Source organism: Danio rerio, chromosome 17, assembly GCF_052040795.2.
Source record: "Danio rerio strain M-AB ecotype USA chromosome 17, GRCz13ab, whole genome shotgun sequence".
NCBI lineage: Eukaryota > Metazoa > Chordata > Actinopteri > Cypriniformes > Danionidae > Danio > Danio rerio.
The window spans coordinates 57777357-57800791 of record NC_141037.1 but is presented as its reverse complement, the minus strand read 5'-3'; the positions used below and the strand labels follow the sequence as shown (position 1 = coordinate 57800791).

Below are 23435 nucleotides of genomic sequence, written 5' to 3'. Positions count from 1 at the left end.
AATAATAATAATAAATAGCAGTAACAGTACACTTATAAGTATAATTATAATAATAATGTTTTGGTAAATTGTTATTATTATTATAAACATAATGCTACAAATTAAAACAATTGTATTAGGTTGCTATCACTATTTGTAATATTAAAATACAAATTAAATTCAAAAAACAATGTAGTGATTATATATAATGTGAAATAATGCATTATAATTTTTAAATATTTTTTTTATTATAAATAGAATGTGATGTTATTGTAGTAAAAGTAATTATAATAATATTATTGTCATTATTATACATTTTTATTATTAACAATAATATCAATAATAACAATAATATCAATAATAACAATAATATCAATAATAACAATAATATCAATAATAGCAGTAACAAAAAGTATAATTCTAAGTATAATTATGATAATAATATTTTAAGATATTATTAATATTATTATAAAAATGTTAAAAAGGAAAACAATCGTATTAAAATTAATATTACTATATTTGTAATATTAAAATAAAAACATTCAAAAGTTAATGTAGTGATTGATTTATAATTGTGAAATATAATGTGGTAGTAGTAAGAATAATTATAGTAATATTATTATAATTTAGAATAATAATTGCAACAACAATATGGATAATTATAATAATACTAGTAATATTCATTATTAAAATAATGACAGATTAAAAATGCATTCAAATTACTATCACTCTATGTGTAATATTATATTTCTAACATATAAAAAAATTATATTTAACAGCACAGAAATAAAAGCACAACACTAACGATTTTGTCTTTCTTTATTTTCAAATAACGTTTATTTTTGCACAACAAAACCTAAAAATAAAGACATTTTTGACCCTGTCTGCGCTTATAAGCACTCCACTGAGATGCTGAAATGCATGCATGTACATATACATGAATATACATTAATCCCTTTATTAATCCGGAGTCACCCCAGCGGAATGAACCGCCAACGTATCCAGCACATGTTTTAAACAGCGGATGCCCTTCCACCTGCAACCCATCTCTGGAAAACACCCATACACACTCATTCACAGTCATACACTACGGACAATTCAGCTTAAGTGCATGATGTGTTTGGACTCGAACCAGCGACCTTCTTGCTGTGAGGGAAAGTGCCACCCACTGGGCCAGCTCGTCGCCCCAGCTTACACTCAATGTGGAAATGAAAGCAGATTCTGTTGCAGATTTTAATAAGGACACTTTCCTTCCTCTAGTTTCTCCTGTTTCCGTCTGCCTCCTGAATCCTGTATTTGTGTGTTTATCCTTCAGTTCCTACACCCTCTCTTCCCCAGTGTCTCCAGTAGCAGATACTGTCCAGCAGATCCTCCGTCTGTGTGCACATATGTACTGATGTGAATGCATTACGATGTTCTCTTTGTTTAAGCAGGTTTTGTTCAGATAAGAGCATCTCGATCCTCTCTGACCCCTTAATCCTCTCCTCTCTAACCCAATGAGCATCGCTTTCTTCTCTGGCTGTGTGTGTGTGTGCGTGCGTGTATGAACTATAACGATAACCCTCTGTAACCCTCACCTCTTTCTGTGCCCTTAAGATATGTGGGATTCGGTTATAATAATGGTTACGGTGGTTGTGTGATTACTTGAAGTGAAACCCAAACTGGTGGCAGGAAGTGACTCTTGCACTTCCTGATTTAGAAAGGCCACGTACACACTGCGCAGGTCAGGGACTGAGTGACGGATACGTTTATAAAGGGACTGCTGCATGAAATACTGCATGCAGGCGCGCTGCCTCACGCTGGTTGCCATAGCAATAAGCACTGCAATGTAGTGGAGTCACGTAGCTGTAAACAAGAAACATGACGCCGCCGTGAGGTGTGTCGATTCAGTAGTAGATGCTGCTGTCATTCATATAAATAACCACTGAGTGTGTGTGTGTGTGTGTGTGTGTGTGTGTGTGTTTACAGAATGAAATTGATGCAAATAATATGCATAATTATATAACACACACACACACACACAGTTGCAGACCAGACAAAATGAGTATCCCTTCTGTGAAATAACTAAATAATTAATTAATCAGTAGTTAGAGTAGTTTTAGTGACTCGTTTCTTTTTTTCTTTGCCATGATGACAGTTCATAATATTTTGCTGGTTGTTTTGCAAGATACTAGTAGATTTAAGTGACATTTCTAGACGTAATTTGAGGTAAGTTATGTTTATTAGGCAGATCATCGCACATTTTTTATGTCTTAATTATTTCTCAAGAAAAAACAGTGATGGGAATCTTGGGAAATATTTAAAAAAAGAATTCACGGGAGGGCTAAAAATGTAGATAATACTGAGAAATATGAGGTTTATATATATATATATATATATATATATATATATATATATATATATATATATATATAAATTAAAGTTAATTTTCATTTATTTTAGTTAATGTTTATTTTAAAGTAATAAAATTTTAAGTGGATGAATTTACAGTTATTAATTTAGCAAACGTCTTCATCCAATGCTTTTTATACAAATAATAAATAAAGAAATGATTAATCATAAAGAGACAATAAACATAAGAAATGCTAGTTAATATGTAGCTTCAGACACTAGTTCAAGGAATACTTTTTGTTTTGATAAATTTTTTTTTGTTTCATTCGCTTTGTTTCATTTCGATTTGGTGCATTTAGAATCGTTTCACTTCTCTTTCGTTAGCTTTGTTTCGCTTTGTTTCATTTCGATTTGGTTTGTTTCGATTCGTTTCACTTCTCTTTGGTTAGCTTTGTTTCGCTTTGTTTCATTGCATATAATTTATTTGTCTCGTTAATTTTGTTCTGCTTAATTTTTTAATTTCAACCGTTTTATTTTACTTCATTTTGTTTCATTTCGTTTAGTTTTTGTTTCATTTTGCTTTGTTACGTTTCATTTGTTTCAGTTCATTTGATTTTATTTCATTTTGCTTCGTTTTATTTCGTTTCATTCATTGGATTTGTTTAGCTTTGTTTAGTTTCATTTTGCTTTGTTTCATTTAATTTAATTTGTTTTGTTATGTTTAATTTAGTTTAGTTTATTTTTGTTTCATTTTATTTGTTTTATTTTACTTAATTTTGTTTCATTTAATTTCATTTTGCTTTGTTACGTTTCATTTTTTTCAAATGATTTGATTTTGTTTTGTTTCATTTAGCTTCATTTTATTTTGTTTTGTTTTGCTTCATTCGTTTTGCTTCACTTGGCTTTGTTTTATTTAGCTTTGTTTCGTTTCATTTTGTTTAATTCATTTTGCTTAATTTCATTTTGTTTAATTCATTTCGCTTCATTTTGTTTCGTTTGTTTAGCTTTGTTTAATTCATTTTGCTTCATTTTGTTTCGTTTGTTTAGCTTTGTTTAATTTCATTTCGTTTAATTCATTTTGCTTCATTTCATTTTGTTTTATTTTGTTTAGCTCCGTTTCTGTTTGTTTTGTTTCATTCGTTTTGCCTCGTTTTATTTAGTTTCATTCGTTTTGCTTCATTTCGCTTCATTTTATCTAGCTTCGTTTCATTTCATTGATTTCTCTTCATTTCTTTTAATTTTGTTTTGTTTGAGTTGACCATAATAGCGGTGTGTATGTGGCCTAAGAGTTATTTTGAGGTGGTCTTCTTCTCTGTGAGCTGTGATGCGTGTTTGGGATCAGTGAACTCCAGAGCCAAGATCAGCTCTTTCACTGTGGTTCTTCATGTGTCTTGGCTTTTAGAGAGCGATTTGAGAGGCCATCAGAGTGAATCCTAATGAACTAGCACTCACAGAGCTGCTGCCGTCACTAACACCATAACACCATTACATTCACAGGAATAGTTCACTACAAATAAAGAAATAAAAGTAAATCCAGTCATGATTTACTCACCCTCACTCAACTAAACTGGGATAGCTATTTTGTGAATCTTAAAAGGAGATATTTAATGGCATGTTCATGCTGCTCTTTTCCAAAAAAGGATATGCAAACCAAAGGTGCTGTAAAATGAACCGATATGACTTGATACAATGTTAAAAAAGTAAAATGTAAGTTTTTTTTAGTTAAATCAAATCAACTTTTCTAGTCATCTCAACTTACATCAATTATACTGACTAAAAATATTAAGTTAAACTTTATTAGATTTTAAAAGATTTGTAAGAGTTGATTCCTGATTAGCTCAGTAAATTAAGTTGAATTAACATACACATATTTGTTTGTCATTTACAGCAGTTCAAACTCATAAAATTCTATTAGATTTCTATAAAATTCACTATTATGTGCAGTATATAAAGTCTTATGAAAAGTCTTATTGTTTTTAGCTTTCATCAGAGTTACTGCTTATTTATTTCAGTGTATTTGCACTTGACATATAATTAACTGTTTGTTTATGAGCATTAATAAAAATTATAACATATCTATTTTTATCCTTTATCATACTGTCAGTAAAAGCGGCATACACCCCCTCCCCTTAACCCAATCGTCATTAAGCAAATTACCAAAGTGCAAAAATTAAATCAAATACAGGTAGTCACTAAATAAAAACGTTAAATGTCATTGTCCCAATCACATGAGGGTGTGTAAATGATTGCTAAATGCTCGATATTTTCATTGTGTGTGTGAGCTATTCCTAAATGATCACAGAAATAATCAAACTCACGTAGTATGCAGTGATAGTGCTAGAACCATAACCATCAAAACACACCAAACAACCTGGTGAGTTTGGCGTCTGATGGGTGTGCTAGAGGTGTGATTTATTCATTTATTTATTTATTTCCCCCCTCCTCTCCTCTCCATACCACACCACTTTCTCATTTTAACCATACAAACCCCCTGAAAAGCAGAGAGTCCATGTGTCTCCGTTCATTTGTAACCCTCTCCTGCCTTTTCCTCCCACCGACATCCCCTTATCCACCCTCCATTCCAGGACAGAAAGGTCTTCAAGGGCTTCTTTAAAAAAGTAAGTTTTGCTGTGTGCGTTTAATGTGCCGTCCCAGACATTCTGTATGCAAGCATGTGAACATGAGCACTGTGAAGCAAAGGTCTTCATCTGAGCGGGTTTGGGTCCAAAACCTTCTCTGTGATTATATCATATATTATACATACAGTTGAAGTCAGAATTATTAGCCCCCCTGTATATTTTTTAAACTTCTGTTTAATGGAAAGACACATTTCTAATCATAATAGTTTTAATAACTCATCTCTAATCACTGATTTCTTTTCTCTTTGTCATGATTACAGTAAATAATATTAGACTAGATATTCTTCAAGACACATTTAAAGGCTTCACTAGGGTAAAGTCAGGGTAATTAGGGTAATCAAATGGTTTGAGAAGGGGATTTTGTTGATCTTTATATGATGTTTATGTTGAGCAGGTGTATTTCTGACTAAAGCCAATAAGACGTCATGGGTTAAAAATAATCAATTAATGTTTTATGCCAAACATTATTAGGATATTAAGTGAATATGATGCTTTGTGAAGATATTTTGTACTGTTCCTACTAGAGCTGAGCGATATGGCAAAAAAAATTATCACGATATTTTTTTCACATGAGTCGATATCGATATTTATCACAATAAACGTAAAATCTTTATATCTATCAATTTTATAAGATTTTCAGCATGCCAATTGCTTTGTGCAGCTGATTTAACACATTTAGTGAAATGTTTTAGCTGTCAATATAACCAATAAAATAATAAACAAAAGAACTAAATCTAAATTCAGCATTTACTGTTCAAGTTTTCAACAACCAAAGACATTAAAACTTATTAAATATTATTGTTCAACATCAGAAAAAAAAATAAACCGGTTTGGAACAAGTAAAGGTGAGTTAACGGTCACAGAATTTTTAGTTTTGGATGAATTTGGATGTATTCGGGTGAAATATACTTTAAAGGGCCATGAAACCCTCTCGTTTCAGCAGGGTGTTTTCACACCTCTACTTTGGAAAAAGTCAGAAAAGTGGGCGTGTCCAGCTCTGTTTAGCGGTACAGTGCAGTGTTTAAGCTAGTTAGATGGCGATATGAGTGACCACACTGTTTAATTTATAACATTAAAAATCGACAAAGCAGAGCTCAAGGTCCCATAATGCAACTCATAACCATTCATGAACAAAAAATAACTGAATCATCAAACACAGACACTCTTAATGAACTACTACAGTCAACGTGATGCATCCATCCTAATTATGTGTGTGTGTTTGCGTACCTGCATACAGTATGTTTAAGGGACTCAAACGAGTGTGAATGTGTGTTCACTGACGGACTAGTCTGCTCCAGCAGCAGTAGAAATGTGTGTGTGTGTGTGTGAAGGGGTCAATCGAGAATTGTTGTTTGCTTTTATTTAATGGAAGTGTGTTTGTGATTTTCCTGCACTTAGGTAAGTGTGTGGAGACGATCTCCTCAATCAGTGTGTGTGTGTGTGTGTGTGTGTGTGTGTGTGTGGGGTTACTCTTTCTTCCTCATTTATTTCTCATCTCCATGTCTGCTTCTCACGCTGCTGTAACCTGTTTATTTTGGAGCCTGTCCTCTATTTTCAGGTGTTGTTGATAGGTGAAAGAGTTGATGTGAAAGTGGAGCAGGGTGAAGGGCCTGTGTGTGTGTGTGTGTGTGTTTTCTCCTGTGTTTCTCATTGTGTGTGTTGTGTGTCCACACAGGCGGGTAAGAAGGCTGTGCGAGCGGTGCTCTGGGTCTCTGCCGATGGGCTGAGGGTTGTAGACGACAAGACGAAGGTACTGAAGGAAAAAATAAATTATAGAGTGATTGTGATGATGAAATACAACCCCAAATCAGAAAAGCTGGGAGAGTATGGAAAACACAAATAAACAACGACAGCAGTGATTTCTACATTTACTTTGACTTGTATTTCATGGCACATTGTTTAATGTGTTCCTCTGGGTTTTATTGTTTGTTTGATTTCTAATTTTGGTTCTTGCAACACATTTAAAGTTGTATCAGTAAAGCATTTCCCACTGTAATGTTGCCATTCCTTTACACAACACTTAAAAGACGTTTAGGGACTGAAGACACCAAGAGATGAAGTGTTTCAGGTGTCATTGTGTCTTCCTGCAAACAAGTCTTGATAGTGGGCAACAGTATACGGGGTCTTCATTGTCGCATTTTGCACTGAAAAATGCGCCACACATTCTCTATTGGAGACAGGTCAGGACTGCAGGCAGGCCAGTCAAGTACCTGTATCCTCTTGCTCCGCAGCGGGACTCTGTAATGTGTGCAGAAGGTGGTTCAGCATTGTCTTGTTGAAATAATCCCTGGAGAAGGAGGCAGCATGTTGCACTTTTCCGCATTGATTTTCATCACAGAAGTGCGAGTTATCTTTGCCAAGGGCTCTGACACAGCCCCATACCATGACAGAGCCTGGCTTTTGGACTTGTTGCTGGATTGTTTGGATTTCTTCATTGTTCTAGAGCACACAGCGTCCATTTCTCCCCCAAAAATACCTGAAATACTGATTCATCCGAGCACAGAACACGTTTCCACTGTGTGATCCTCCATCCCAGATGCCTCTGACCCCAGAGAAGTTGACAGTGCTTCTGGACACTGTTAACATAGGGCTGCCTTTTGGCACAATATAGATATTACAGGCATTTGTAGATGTAACTCTGTGTTGTGGTACTTGACAAAGGTTTACCACAGTAGTCCTGAGCTCATGTGCTGATCTGGCTTATAGATGAATGAGGATTCTTGATGCAGCGCCCCCTAAGGGATCGGAGATCACGGTTGTTCAGCTTAGGCTTGCGCTCTTGTTCTTTACACACTGAAACTCCTCCAGATTCCTTCAATCTTTAATGATGTTCTGCACTGTTGAAGGTGAAATATCCACGTCTTCCTCTCTTTCTCTGAGGAACATTGTGTTTATTTCAGTCATTTTCTCATGTGTTTGTTGGTAAACTGGCGATCCTCAGCACATCTTTGCTCCTAAAGCACTAGACCTTTCTTGGATGCCGCTTTTGTAGCAAATCATAATCACCTGTTGACTTCACACCACTTCACTATTTCAGCAGTTCACCTGATCACTGACCTAAACTGCTCCTGTCACTGTTTCTGGAGTGTGTTGCAGGTCTGAATGACAGGAGAGGATGTATATTCACAAATGAAATGAAGTTGAGCAGACAAAACATCAAATATTTTGTGTTCATACTGTCTGCAATACAAGTCAAAGCACATTTGGAAATCACTACTGTCTTAGTTTTTTTTGCGTTTTCTATTCTGTCCCAACCTTTTCTGATTTGTGGTTGTATAATAAAAGTATGGATAAATACAGTAGAGCAAAACTGCAGGTGAAATAAACAGTGCTTTATGGTTATCTGCGAGTCTAGCAGTGTTAAGCTACACTAATTTAGTAATCAATAATAAAATACTGTATAGCCCTCATCATATACAGTTGAAGTTGTTGTGATGGCGAATATGTGAATGACATATATTATTGATCGCTCGCTATTTTAAAGTTAATGAAAAATTGTCTCATTTAGTCTCCCTCAACAGTTTGTAAGCCTTTACGAGAGTCGTTCTTCTGTTGAACACAGAAGATATTTTGAAGAAAGCTGTAAACCTGTAACCATTGACTTCCATAGTATTTGTTTTTCCTACTGTAGAAGTCAGTGGTTACAGGTTTACAGCTTTAAAATATTTTAAAAATGTAATATCATCTTGATTAAAAACTAAAAAAAATAATGGGTTGATATCAATAAATGACAAAGCACAAAGTTATAATCTATACATTTCGGCACCTTTAAATGTACTATGAATCCCACTGAATACTTAAATCATATTTTTAAATATGATCTTGAATGATTCACTTTGTTTTCTGTGTGGGATTTATGAAAGAGGTGCAGATGAATGAACTGGACCTGGATGTTCATGCGCAGTTGTCAAATTCAGCCTGTTCTGCCACCTGCTGGTGACGGTGCATACATGCATGCTGGACTTTGGCAAAACTAAAATATTTATTTAAAAGGAAAATATGAACTACTTTTATTAGATGGTGTTTAGTATTAGGTATTAATAAATGTATTTAATAATAATAATAATAATAATAATAATAATACATTTAAAGGGCCTTTCTGGCAACTTAAGGACACAATAAAACAACAAGAGAAATAATATAAAAGTATACACAACAATGCTAAATATGCTCACATGATTTACTTGCATGATGATAATATAATATAATATAATATAATAAAATATATAATATAATATAATGAGTAATATAATATAATATAGTGTAATATAATATAATATATAATATAATATATCATATAATATAGAGTAATGTAATATAATAAAATATATAATATAATATAATATAATAAAATATATAATATAATATAAGAGAGTAATGTAATATAATATAATATAGTGTATTATAATATAATATACAGTAATATAATATAATATGAGTAATATAATATAATATAGTGTAATATAATATAATATAATAAAATATATAATATAGAGTAATGTAATATAATATAGTGTAATATAATATAATATACAGTAAAATGAATGAATGAATTCAGATACAATCAAGTTGTAAACGCCACCTTAAATAAGTGAGGTTTGAGTCTTGTGAATTGTATTTTCATTTAAAATGCTTGATTGTTTATCAATTAAATTAAAAAATGTGACCCTGAGACACAAAAACATTCTTCAGCTGCAGGGTTTATTATTGGGAAAAGCCAAAAACACCACGGGTCAGTCAAAAATATATCATTTTTTTATTTTATGTCAAAAAACCATCAGAGTATTAAGTAAAGATTATGTTCCATGAAGACATTTTGCAAAAGTATATCCATAGCTCTATAAATAGCACATTTTTGGATAGTAATATTCATTGTTAAGACTTTAAATGTGATTTTCTTTGTATTTAGAATTTTTCGAGCTCTCCGCATAATCAAATAGTTGTAAATCGTCCAAATATTATCCAATCCTTACAAACCAGACATCAATAGAAAGCTCATTTTATTCAGCCTCAAGATGACAAACGCATCTCATTTTTCCAAAAATTGGCATTTATTACAAGATTTGTGATTTAGATTTCAAAATACCACACAGATCATGTTTAATAACTCTCTTGATCCTAATTGTGGTGTTTTGGTGACTATCACTTTAAATGCAAATGAGATTGTGCTCTTTTTCATAAGAGGGCGGAGCTACAAATGCCTGTGTTTCAGCATAGTGGCAGATTCAAAAGCAAGATGCTGATGAGGGATATAGATGGTCACTAGTGGGCGGGGCTTTCCCCCTCTGATGACACGTACAAAGGGAGAATGTCAATCACAGCGTCTCTGCAGAATGTTTTAGTCGAGTCTGATTATTAACAATACAATTAATACATTTTTACCATTAGAAGCTGCTTATATTGCCACACAACCCCTTATAAATGTAATTTTTGCATTATTAATTATCAAAGAGGGTTGATTTATTGATTTATTTTCCCTGAATACATCCGTACTGTATTTAAACTGAAGTAGTGCACTACATTGAAAGCGTGATGTTTGATTATATGCTGCAAACACTCTCTGTTTGCAGGATCTCATCCTTGACCAGACGATAGAGAAGGTTTCTTTCTGTGCGCCGGATCGTAACTTTGAGCATGCTTTCTCCTACATCTGCCGAGACGGAACCACACGCCGCTGGATCTGCCACTGCTTCATGGCCATCAAAGACTCGGTGAGAGATCATTCAACACCAGCCCTGCTATAGAGAACGGGAATGTGTCATTACAGCGCAATGCATTCTGGGTATTTAGGACAAGTGAGCCTGATTGATCACCATTGATATTTTGTAGCATATACAGTTACATCTCTAATCACTGAGTTATTTTATCTTTGCCATGATGACAACACATAATATTAGACTAGATATTCTTCAAGACACTAGTGTTCAGCTTAAAGTGACGTTTAAAGGCTTCACTAGGGTAATCAGGGTAAAGTTAGGGTAATTAGGCAAGTCATTGTATCACAGTGGTTTGTTCTGGAGACGATATCGATGCTCAAACGTGTGCGTGTTTGTAATGATTGTGTTTCTCAGGGGGAGCGTTTGAGTCACGCTGTGGGCTGTGCGTTTGCCGCCTGTCTGGAGCGCAAGCAGAAGCGGGAGAAAGAGTGCGGCGTCACGGCCACTTTCGATGCCAACCGCACCACATTCACACGAGAGGGATCTTTCCGTGTCACCACGGCAACAGAGCAGGCGGAGCGGGAGGAGGTCATGAGGCAGCTGCAGGACAACAAGAAAGGTGCGTTTGCAGGAAACCAGAGCCAAGAGGGCTCCGAGTTTATATTAAAGGTCCTGTAAAATTAAACTAAAGTTTTCTAGATGTTAGTTTTACTGGCCACTTTATTAGATACACCTTAGTAGTCCCGGGTTGGACCCCTTTTGCCTTCAGAACTGCCTTAATCCTTAATTGTGTAGATTCAACAAGCTACTGGAAACATTTCTCTGAGATTTTCCTCCATATTGACATGATAGCATCACACAGTTCCTGCAGATTTGTTGGCTGCACATTCATGATGCCAATCTCCCGTTCCACCACATCACAAAGCTGCTCTATTGCATTGATATCTGGTAACTGTGTAGGCCATTTGAGTACAGTGAACTCATTGTCGTGTTCAGTCTGAGATGATTGAGCTTTATGACATGCTGCGTTATCCTGCTGGAAGTAGCCATCAGAAGATGGAGACACTGTGCTCATAAAGGGATGGACATGGTCAGCAGCAATACTCAGGTAGGCTGTGGCGTTGATGCTCAATTGGTACTAATGGACCCAAAGAAAATCTCCCCCACACCATTACACCACCACCACCAGCCTGAACCGCTGATACAAGGCAGGATGGATCCATGCTTTCATGTTGTTGATGTCAAATTGTGAGCCGACTATCCGAATGTGTCAGCAGAAATGGAGACTCATCAGAGCAGCAACGTTTCTCCAATCTTCTATTGTCCAGTTTTGGTGAGTCTGTGTGAATTGTAGCCTCAGTTTCCTGTTCTTAGCTGACAGGAGCGGCACCCGGTGTGCTCTTCTGCTGCTGTAGCCCATCCGCCTCAAGGTTGGACGTGTTGTGTGTTCAGAGATGCTCTTCTGCAGAGCTCGGTTGTAGCGAGTGCTTATTTGAGTTACTGTTGCCTTTCTATCAGCTGGAACCAGTCTGGCCATTCTCCTCTGACCTCTGGCCTCATCAACAAGTCATTTGCGCCCACAGAACTGCCGCTCACTGGATATTTCCTCTTTGTTGGAGCATTCTCTGTAAACCCTAGAGATGGTTGTGCGTGAAAATCCCAGTAGATCAGTAGTTTCTGAAATCAACAACCATGCCACGTTCAAAGTCACTTAAATCCTCTTTCTTCCCCATTCTGATGTTCGCTTTGAACTGCAGCAGATCATCTTGACCATGTCTACATGCCGAAATGCATTGAGTTGCTGCCATGTGATTGGCTGATTGGAAATTAGCGTTAACGAGCAGTTGGACAGCTGTACCTAATAAAGTGGCCGGCAAGTGTATATCATTGATACATTATCAAAACAATAAGAAGTTTGATACATACAGAAATAGGAAAATGACTAATATGATTATAAAAACAACCTCTCTCTCTCTCAGACTCAGATTTAGTGATAAGCAGCTCTTCCGGCGGCTCCTGTAACCCAGTGGTGGTGACTCTGGCGGGCCCCAATGGCTCCTCATCTCCTCCTCTGCCCATGGCTCCGCTGGGCCTGCAGGACGGAAATCCTCATGTCATCCCGCGCCGGCACGCTCCTGTGGAGGCTCTCGCTCGCCAAGGCTCCTTCAGGGGCTTTCCGGCGCTCAGCCAAAAGACATCGCCCTTTAAACGGCAGATGTCGCTGCGCATGAACGAGCTGCCCTCCACCATGCAGCGCAAGTCTGACTTCCCCATCAAAAACACTGGTAATGCCCCATCAGCAGCTACATTTTCATCACCTTTAAAAAAAACAACTTGTTCACACCAAACACGGAATTAGGTTACACTTTTAAATTGCATACAAGTCAATTCAAACGGGAAAACAGAAACCGATGCGGATTAATGTTCCATGGGGCGAACATCATCTACTGTTAAAAACTAGCCTAGAGCGCCATCTGCTGTTAAACTAGCCTAGAGCGCCATCTGCTGTTAAACTAGCCTAGAGCACCATCTGCTGCTAAACTAGCCTAGAGCGCCATCTGCTGTTAAACTAGCCTAGAGCGCCATCTGCTGGTAAACTATCCTAGAGCGTCGTCTGCTGTTAATCTAGCCTAGAGCGTCGTCTGCTGTTAAACTAGCCTAGAGCGCTGTCTGCTGTTAATAACTCGCCTAGAGCGCCATCTACTATTAAAATCTAGCCTAGAGCACTGTCTACTATTAATATCTAGCCTAGAGCACTGTCTGCTGTTAAACTAGCCTAGAGTGCCATCTACTATTAAAACAAGCCTAAAGCGCCATCTACTACTAAAAACTAGCCTAGAGCGCTGTCTGCTGTTAAACCAGCCTAGAGCGCCATCTATTAAAAACTAGCCTAGAGCGCCATCTACTCTTAAAACTAGCCTAGAGCGCCATCTACTCTTAAAACTAGCCTAGAGCGTTGTCTGCTGTTAAACTAGCCTAGAGCGCTTTCTGCTGTTAAACTAGCCTAGAGTGCCATCTACTATTAAAACAAGCCTAAAGCGCCATCTACTACTAAAAACTAGCCTAGAGCGCTATCTATTATTAAAAACTAGCCTAGAGCGCCATCTTCTCTTAAAACTAGCCTAGAGCACTGTCTACTATTAAAATCTAGCCTAGAGCGCCGTCTGCTGTTAAACCAGCCTAGAGCGCCATCTACTGTTAAAAACTAGCCTAGAGCGCCGTCTGCTGTTAAACTAGCCTAGAGCGCCATCTACTATTAAAAACTAGCCTAGAGCGCCAGCTACTCTTAAAACTAGCCTAAAGCGTTTACTGCTGTTAAACTAGCCTAGAGCACTGTCTGCTGTTAAACTAGCCTAGAGTGCCAACTACTATTAAAACTAGCCTAGAGCGCCATCTACTATTAAAAACTAGCCTAGAGCGCCATCTACTCTTAAAACTAGCCTAGAGCGCCATCTACTCTTAAAACTAGCCTATAGCGTTGTCTGCTGTTAAACTAGCCTAGAGCGCTTTCTGCTGTTAAACTAGCCTAGAGTGCCATCTACTATTAAAACAAGCCTAAAGCGCCATCTACTACTAAAAACTAGCCTAGAGCGCTATCTATTATTAAAAACTAGCCTAGAGCGCCATCTTCTCTTAAAACTAGCCTAGAGCGCCATCTACAATTAAAAACTAGCCTAGAGCACCAACTACTATTAAAAACTAGCCTAGAGCGCCATCTGCTGTTAAACTAGCTTAGAGCGCCATCTGCTGTTAAACTAGCTTAGAGCGCCATCTGCTGTTAAACTAGCTTAGAGCGCCATCTGCTGTTAAACTAGCTTAGAGCGCCGTCTGCTGTTAAACTAGCCTAGAGCGTCATCTGCTGTTAAACTAGCCTAGAGCGCCATCTACTCTTAAAACTAGCCTAGAGTGTTGTCTGCTGTTAAACTAGCCTAGAGTGCCATCTACTATTAAAACAAGCCTAAAGCGCCATCTACTACTAAAAACTAGCCTAGAGCACCAACTACTATTAAAATAACAGCCTGGAAAAGGGACATCCTTCTGTCTGTGTGACGATGCTGTAGTTTTCATTAGATGATATAAATGTGTGTGTGTGTGTGTGTGTGTGTGTGTGTCAGTGCCGGAGGTGGAGGGTGAGGTGGACAGCATCAGCTCTCTGTGCACTCAGATCACGTCCACCTTCAGCGGGCCTCCTGAAGACCCCTTCTCCTCTGCACCTATGCCCAAACCAGCCTCCTCACCACAGTCACCTGCCGCTCCAGGTCAGTGTGTGTGTGTGTATATTACAGCTTACATCAATGCTTACTCCTTCACTAGTCTGCTGTTGGCTGTTTATCAATTTTAAACCAGTGGCAGAGCTAATCAGCTAGTCTTTGCAACCCCTAGTGTGTGTGTGTGTGTGTGTGTGTGTGCACGCCTGCGTGTGTGTATGTGTCCGGCTTTGTCTCTAATCTTCTGGTCCTGTCTGCTGCTGTAGTTAATGGCGCAGTTCCTGCCTTCCCTCCGCCTAGCGTCACTGTAACCACTGCAGCTAACTCACCTGTGCTGCCGCCACCACCGTTGCCCGTCCGCGAGACTAACCCCTGGGCCAAAGCCCCAAACACAGCCCCGGCACACGCAGCACACACAGGTAAGAGCACAGGCTTCCTGCTGGCCATGCAGAACAAGCGATCACTAATGCATCTTGCTTTCAGTGTTAGGGGCCGACCACACCAATTGCGCTTTTTGCGTTGAATGATTTACTAACGGCCGCGAGCGTTTTGCATGCTGATGATGAACCTGCGCACCTCGTGCTTTAACCGCCTGCTGCTCCTCAAGTTTTTGCTGTTGCGCTCTGTGTGCTCGCAGGTCAACTCTGAGCGGGAAAAGCGCGTTACGTCAGTCGCGTCTGTTTCATTGTCCAATCAAATGAAAGCAGAGGCGGGATTTCCATCGAGGTGACTGCAGTGTTTGTGTTGTCATGATGACTATGGAGACTTTTGAAGATGGAGGAGAGACGTGTGGTTGTTATTTCGAGTTAGCCGGTGCTGAATGACTCACAGATCTTGAATGTCACAATATTATTAAATATTACAATTATAACAATATCAACAGCAACACTCGTGCGCAAAACTCAGCTGATTCAGTGGTTGCCTAGCGACAAAAATATTGAAAAATAGACATTGGATGCATCTGAAACCGCCCACTACTCAGTAGGTACTGCATTTGTATTTAAACGTACTACTCAGCCGTTAGAAAAGTACGTTCTATACAGTATGAATGTGAAAAGTATGAATGGAATTCGGACGTAATACATCCGCCATTTTGTCATGGTCACGTGACCTACCTGCGTCAGTTGCGTCACTTCACTCCCATTCATGAATTATCTTGCGGGGCATCATGGGATAGCGCAGCATGCATGGGATGCGCACTTCAGAATCTCGCAGGAAGTAGTAGGTCATCTGAGTACTTCTCGTTTACTGAGTTTTAAATTCTACGAATTCGTACATACTTCTCTGCTCGCATACTGATTTTAGCGTACTATATAGTATGGAAGTATACGGTTTTGGACGCAACCATTAACTGTTTCTCAATACCAAGTACGCAAAGTTCGTACTTGTGTCCTTGGAAGTTTCGACTTGCCAAGTTTCGACTTGGAAGAATTAACTCCATAGGACGCGAGAACACAAGTCGGGTACTACTTCAAATGGAGCGCAGCGTACTTTATAACGCCACTTACCACACCATGGATTCATCGGCTTTACTGTACATTAACAATAAAATGATTTAATTACATAAAGCAGAGCCTTATAATTAATGTTACATTGATATTATAAATCTACATGTTTGATTTAAGAAAATGTAAACATAAATTACTATGAATGTGAAGTGAGATGTGTTATTATACACAGACTCGTGTCTTTGATTATTAGATTTAATAAACTATAATGGACATTATACAAATATATAGTACAAGACGTTCGCAATAAGAGATAAAGATAACATTAGTCATTTGGTAAACAGTGTACAACACAGTTACATAATTAAAGTCAATTATAAAACCTAACAAAATAACACTGCCAAAATAACACACCTGAGAACAAATAATACATTTAAAAGACCAAAAACTGTCCATTAAATATACACGAGAGGAACTAAATATCATGTTTTAACTACAATGGAGAGATGAGATCCAGCGGTACATCCGAGATGGATTGGCTGAAGCAAAGCTGCTCTCGGCAGGGGAGGTGTTGACGAAGCTCCCGCTGACAGGCTGGGGGTCAGAGTCCGCAAAAGCTAAGGCACATCACCAAAGACGCGCTATCTTTGTGAATAAACTGCCAATTCAAGTTTAACACAACTACATTCTCGCTTAAAAAACTGTCAAAACTTAATTTTTTAACCCAACAAAGCAGTATTTTTAAAAGCGTGTGGGTTTTCTCCTACCCCCATTACTTTTCGCTTGTCGGCCTGCAATGCATTCTGGGTTTGCTTCGCAAATTCGCACAAGTCACCTCTTGATGCATCCTCAGCAAAAGGGGCAGAGCAAGTAGACATCCGGGAAATGCATCTGTACTTGGCAAGATGTGAACTTTTAATTGGAACAGTACTTCTGGCGACCGTTGATGACGTTTTACGAGGACACGAGAACGCAAGCACAGACAAGAGCGCATATTGAGAAACAGCCATTGTGGAGCACCTCGTGTAAAGGCGTGTTCGGTGTGATCGGCCCATAAGACTGCATTATTGTTAGCAGGTTCTGCATAATATAATCTCAAATCTGCATGTGCGAGGAAATGCGAATGGGGCGGGACATGTCAGACACTACAGAGCATCTGATTGGTCAGAAGATTTGACAAGAAACTGAAAAAATGTTATTAGTTTAAGCCACAGGTATCAAACTCCTGCAGGGCCGCAGCTCTGCACAGTTTAGTTTTAACCCTGATTAAAAACACCTGATCAAACTAATTGAGTCCTTCAGGCTTGTTTGAAACCTGCAGGTAAGTGTGTTGAAGCAGTGCTGGAACTAAAATGTGCAGGGCTGCGGTTCTCCAGGAACTGAGTTTGACACCCCTGATTTAGGTGGAAGTGACAGATTGCAAGCTTTGGGTGTTTAATTCAGGTTATTTATTCTAAACACAAATTTGATCCCTGTTTTAGAGCACACTAGATTAAAACTAGCATCTTCATGAGACCTTTAAACTGTTGCAAATCCCAGAATAGATGAAATCCTTCAGGATATTTTGAAATGTTATTTTTGTGTCCTGCAGGGAGCGAATGGCCGAGCCCTTCCCCCAGTACAGGAGCTCTACCTGCAGTGAGTGCGACTCTCTCCACACCCACCTCCGCTCACAAGCGCACCCCTTCAGAAGCCGACCGCTGGCTGGAGGAGGTCACCAAATCTGTCCGAGCCCACCAACCCGCTTCCACCGCCAGGACCAGCACACCTCCCGCTCAGCAGCCCTTCCCTGCCCCGGTGCCTGTCCCACTGCCCCCATCTGCACCCTTCATGCCCCCGATTCCTCCATCCGCAGTTCCGTCTGTTCCTCCACGTCAGCCGGCTTTCCATGCACAAGCGCCCGTATCATTCCCAGTGTCCAACGGGATTCCTTACGCACAACCTACGTTTCCAATAGTGGGCATCACACCTTCTCAGATGGTGGCCAATGTGTTTGGATCTGCCACACAAACTCAGCCCATATCAGTGCCGGTTCCTGTGGCCCAAACGCAGCTACAGTCTTCACCCTTCTCCACCCCACCGGCCACCCAGTTCGAGCCCCAGCCCGTGTGCAGTCCGTTCGGTAAACCTCTGCTACCTCCGGTGCCCAATACTGTGGTTCTCCAGCCGCCACCCAAACCCAGTCCAGCCTTCAATGGGGCAAACAGCTGGGCAGCGGCGGCCTCTGCTGGACAGGCTGGGGCAAATCCACCGCAGGCTGATGCCTTTGAGGCGCAGTGGGCCGCACTGGAGAGCCGGTCGCAGCAGCGCACCGCTCCATCACCCACAAACCCCTTCTCCAGCGAGCTCCACAAAACATTCGAGATCCAGCTATAAGGATAACAAACAAGAGACTTTAAAGGACTATGAGATTAAATGGCGAGCCAACCATACAGGGAACGACTCCTCAAGACCACTTCAGATCCACATCTCCAGCTTTCGTTTTTTTTTTTTTTTTGGCAGGTTATCCATATTTGGTTTCTGATGATAATGATATGAACTAATGGAGACACAGATGGAGTTGATGAAGATGCAACAACCCCCCTGCAAGCTTCACAAAACAAGATCCAACTATAAGGACAAACAACAAAAACAAGAGACTTTTAGGGACAATGGCGAGCCAACCATACAGGGAACGGGGAACGACTCCGCAAACCGCTTCAGATCCACATCTCCAGCTTTCATTTGTTCTTAGTTTGTCCGTATTTGTTTTTTGTTTGTGATATGAACTAATGGTGACACAGACGGGGGTTGATGAATCTCCTCAAAACATTCAAGATAAACAACAAAACAGCAAACAAGCGACTTTGAGGAACAATGAGATGAAGCAACTTTGAAAGACAATTCAATTTGATAGCAAGCCAACCATACAGGGAACGACTCGTCAAAACCACTTCAGATCTTTATCTCCATCTTTTACGGTCCCCAAGAAAGCTTAACATCGCGCAATTTAAGAAAACATATGCAATTACTAAAAACACCTCACAACGCAAACATATTAAAATAAAAGGTGCTGCATTTTCATGCAAATAGCACGGAACAGAATGGAAATATTTCAAGGAGACCTAAAAAACGTGACGGACTGGCCGGGATTTGTTTGTGTCATGGCTATTGCTCAGTGAAGTTTTTCTGTATTTAACATCCTGATTACGCTATTCTGTAGTATTTTCTTAGCATAAATAACCTATATAGTGGCGTCCATCACGTTTTAGAGTCCTCTTAAAACATTTGCGCTGTGTTCCATGCTATTTGCATGTGTTGTGAGAAAATGCAGCTCGTTTTATTAATGTGTTTGGGTTTTGAGGATTCGCATCATGTATGCAGTCAATCCGAAAATCTTTACTTAATTTGCTGGTGTTTTTTTTTTTGTAATTGCATGTGTTTTCTTAAATTCTCTCAGCCACTCGTTTTTTTGAGTGGTCCATATTTGTTTTTTTGCTTGTGATATGACCTAATGGAGATACAGACGGGGGTTGATGAAGCGACCTTAAAAGACAATTTGATTTAATGGCGAGCCAATCACACAGGGAACGACTCCTAAAAACCACTTCAGATCCATATCTCCATCTTTTACGGTCCCCAAGAAAGCTTAACATCGCGCAATTTAAGAAAACACATGCAATTGCTAAAAACACCAGCAAATTAAGAAAAGATCCTCGTCAATTTGACAGCAAATCCTCACAACGCAAACACTTTAATAAAACGTGCTGCATTTTCATTCAAATAGCGCAGAGCGGAAATGTTTCAATGGGACCTAAAGACGTAAGTCCTGGCTGGGATTTGTTTATTGTGCCTCGGATTTTGCTCAGTGAAGTTGTACGTGATCTTCGAAAGCGGAGTTTTGTTCTGTATTTAACATCCTGATTAAGCTATTATTTAGTATTTTATTAGCATAAATAACCTATATAGTGGCATCCGTCACATTTTAGGGTCCCCTTAAAACATTTCCGCTGTGTTCCATGCTATTTGCATGTGTTGTGAGAAAATGTAGCGTGTTTTATTAATGTGTTTGGGTTGTGAGGATTCGCATCATGTATGCAGTCAATCCGAAAATCTTTTCTTAATTTGCTGACGTTATTAATAATAATTGCATGTGATTACTTAAATTGCAGCTCTTTTAGCCACTCCTTTGTTTTTTGTTAGTTCGTCCATATTTGTTTTTTTTCTTGTGATATGAACTAATGGAGATGCGAACGGGGGTGGAAGAAGCGACCTTGAAAGACAATTCGATTTAATGGCGAGCCAATCACACAGGGAACGACACCTTAATACCACTTCAGATCCTTATCTCCATCTTTTACGGTCCCCAAGAGAGCTTAACATCGCGCAATTTAGGTAAGCACATGCAATTGCTAAAAACACCAGCAAATTAAGAAAAGATCCTCGTTAGTTTGACAGCAAATCCTCACAACGCAAACACTTTAATAAAACGTGCTGCATTTTCATTCAAATAGGGCAATGCGAAACGGAAATGTTTCAATGGGACTTAAAAACGTGGCTCCCCTGCTGGGATTTGTTTATTGTGCCGTGGATATTGCTCAGTGAAGTTGTAGGTGATCTTCGAAAGCAGAGTTTTGTTGTGTATTTAACATCCTGATTACGCTATTCTGTAGTATTTTATTAGCCTGAATAATCATAACTTATATAGCCACATCCGTCACGTTTTAGGGTCCCCTTTAGGTTCATTGCTATTTGCATGTGTTGTAGAAAATGCAGCGTATTTTATTAATGTGTTTGGGTTTTGGGTATGCTGTCAAACCGATGAGGATCTTTTCTTAATTTCCGTTTTCTTTAAACTGCATGTGTTTTCTTAAATTGCAGCTCTCTCAGCCACTCTTTAGTTTTTTGTTTTGTTTTGTTAGTTTGTCCGTATTTGGATTTTTGCTTGTGATATGAACTAATGGAGACCTGGACGGGGGTTGATGAAGGTGCCCCCCAACACCCCCTCGGAAAAAAAACACAGCAAATACAACTACTTTTATCTGAGATGAATTGGAGATGATGGTGAATGGATTCTATAGATGCTCCCCATATTGTTGAGGACTAACCCGACTCACAGCACCCCCTGGCAGGCTGGATGACTGCTGGCTACCTGAAGGACTAGCCACTTCACGGACGAAGAGGAAGAAGCAAGAGAATGCCAAAATCTTTATTTTTATGCATTAAGTATATTTTAAATAGCTTTGAGATTTAACTGAAGAGCTGTAAATAATCTTTCCAAAGGTGCAGGCGTATTTTGTGTGCATACTGGAAAAGAGCAAATCTATATATATATATATATATATATGAGCGTGAAGGGACGGTTTTCATGTCTCGTCTCTTTCGTCATTTGGTTAAAGTCTTCTGGCCACCATGCATAGTTTGGATGTTCGTCTTTTTGTAAATAGATAATCAGAACGGACTGGGTTTTGGAGGATCTGTAAATCGCACAGGGCCCAGACGATGCTATCTGTCTGTCATGCTGTCATTTTAACCTTTTTTTTTGTACTATAGTATCAGTACTTTGATTTTTTCATTATTTTTTTTAGCAATTTTTAATGATTTTTTTAACACTATTGACAGTGTCACCTTCCAAGCCACTTTTGTTTTAATTTGATAAGAAATTTTGCTTTAATTTTAGCACAAGCACTGTACTAATCCGTCATCTACGATTGACAAGACACCAGTCTCGGTAGAAACTGTGGTTCCAGATCCAAAAAAAATGATTGCAGTCAATGTTAAATTTCACCTGCTTTTCATACAATTCCACGAACCCTTTTGTTTTTATCAGACGTGAAGATGATCGGCCCCGTTTTTAGGTTTTGATTCCATTTTGTAAGTATTGCATTGTATTATTCCAATTCTTTATGGAAAATCTAATCTAAGAGATCAAATAAAATGTTGGTGGGTAGAGGAAAGCAGTTCTGCGTGCTTCTGTTGTCTCTGACATCTTGTTTGTTGCATTATTTTTTAAAAGATCCAGTTACGCACTTTGAAATGAGCCTTTTTTATTTGATGTTTGACAATCTCAACTTAAATTTGAAGAGAGAGCGGAGCATAGAGTAGCTCCTCCCCTTTTAAATTCTATTTTAATATTCACACGTGACAAAAACAGTGTGCTGAAACGATTTGATTGACATTCTCCCGTTTTATGTGTCATCAGAGGGGGAAAACCCCGCCCACTAGTGACCATCTCTCCCTCATTAGCACGAACAGCCCTGAGTGAGAAGCAGCCATCTGCCATTAGTTTTGAATCTGCCACTATGCTGACACGCAGGCATATGTAGCTCCGCCCTCTTTTAAAAAGAGCACAGTCTCATTTGAATTTAAAGCGACAGTCACCTAAAAGGGGCAGTTTCAGAGAGTTAGAAAACATTATCTGTGTGCTATTTTGATCTAAAACTTCACACACACACACACACACACACACACACACACACACACACACACACACACATATCCAAGACTTATTTTAAACCTTGTAAAAGGGGCATAATAGGTCCCTTTGAAACTAACATACTGATACTAACATCTAAAAACGTTTATGTATGATGATTTGGATGCAGTCGTCCCACCAAACTTCCTCAGATGGACTCTAAAAAAGGTATTTATGAAACATGCTATTGTCTGAATATATTCTACTTTCTTTGGGACAATAAGTGCAAATAAACTGTAAAATTAATTAAGTGTCTCTTAATTAAGTCTCTTCTATTTTCATTTTATATGAAGTATAACAATTTGTATAATATACATTTTTATAATAATACACCATATTTATTGACAGCTTGTTGAACCAGACACTGAAGTTTTTTTTTTTAACAATATACGGGAGATCATACAAAATGCATGATATTATTTTTTTAGTTTTAGGTTTATATATAATTTACATGATAAAATAGATAAAAGGTTTTAAAAATCCAGTCTACAATTACTTTATTTTACTGAAAATACGTCACTTTGTGTTCGTTTTTCACCAAATCAGTGACATCATTTGAGAATTTGGCAATTGGAGAATTAAAGTCCTGTAGTTTTCTAAACAATTTACTAGTTTTGATCAGGACTGAAGTTTCTTAACAGATTTATGCTAAAAAAAAAAACTTGGTAAGATGCATTTTTACAGCAGTTTAATTCAGTGGATGTTTTCATCTCGAGCAT

The 23435-nt window shown here is 38.5% G+C and overlaps 1 protein-coding gene and 1 long non-coding RNA gene across 16 annotated transcripts in view; both read left to right on the top strand.

Moving 5' to 3' along the window:
- numb (NUMB endocytic adaptor protein) overlaps window positions 1-22201 on the top strand; it is a 71276-nt gene extending 49075 nt beyond the window's left edge. Inside the window, exons 4-13 of one of the 15 annotated variants that reach the window (XR_015512734.1) lie at window positions 4896-4928; window positions 6625-6699; window positions 10520-10660; window positions 11021-11225; window positions 12586-12891; window positions 14722-14865; window positions 15081-15233; window positions 17854-19222; window positions 19702-20121; window positions 20855-22201. Coding sequence is in view for 4 of the 15 variants with exons in the window: in NM_001040406.1 (NP_001035496.1) it covers window positions 4896-4928; window positions 6625-6699; window positions 10520-10660; window positions 11021-11225; window positions 12586-12891; window positions 14722-14865; window positions 15081-15233; window positions 17854-18638 (1842 nt within the window). In the remaining 11 variants the exon portion in view is untranslated. 15 annotated transcript variants of the gene reach the window in all.
- The window catches only part of LOC147840079 (uncharacterized), a 408477-nt gene that overhangs the window by 150282 nt on the left and 234760 nt on the right, over window positions 1-23435 (top strand). The gene's annotated exons all lie outside the window — the stretch shown is intronic.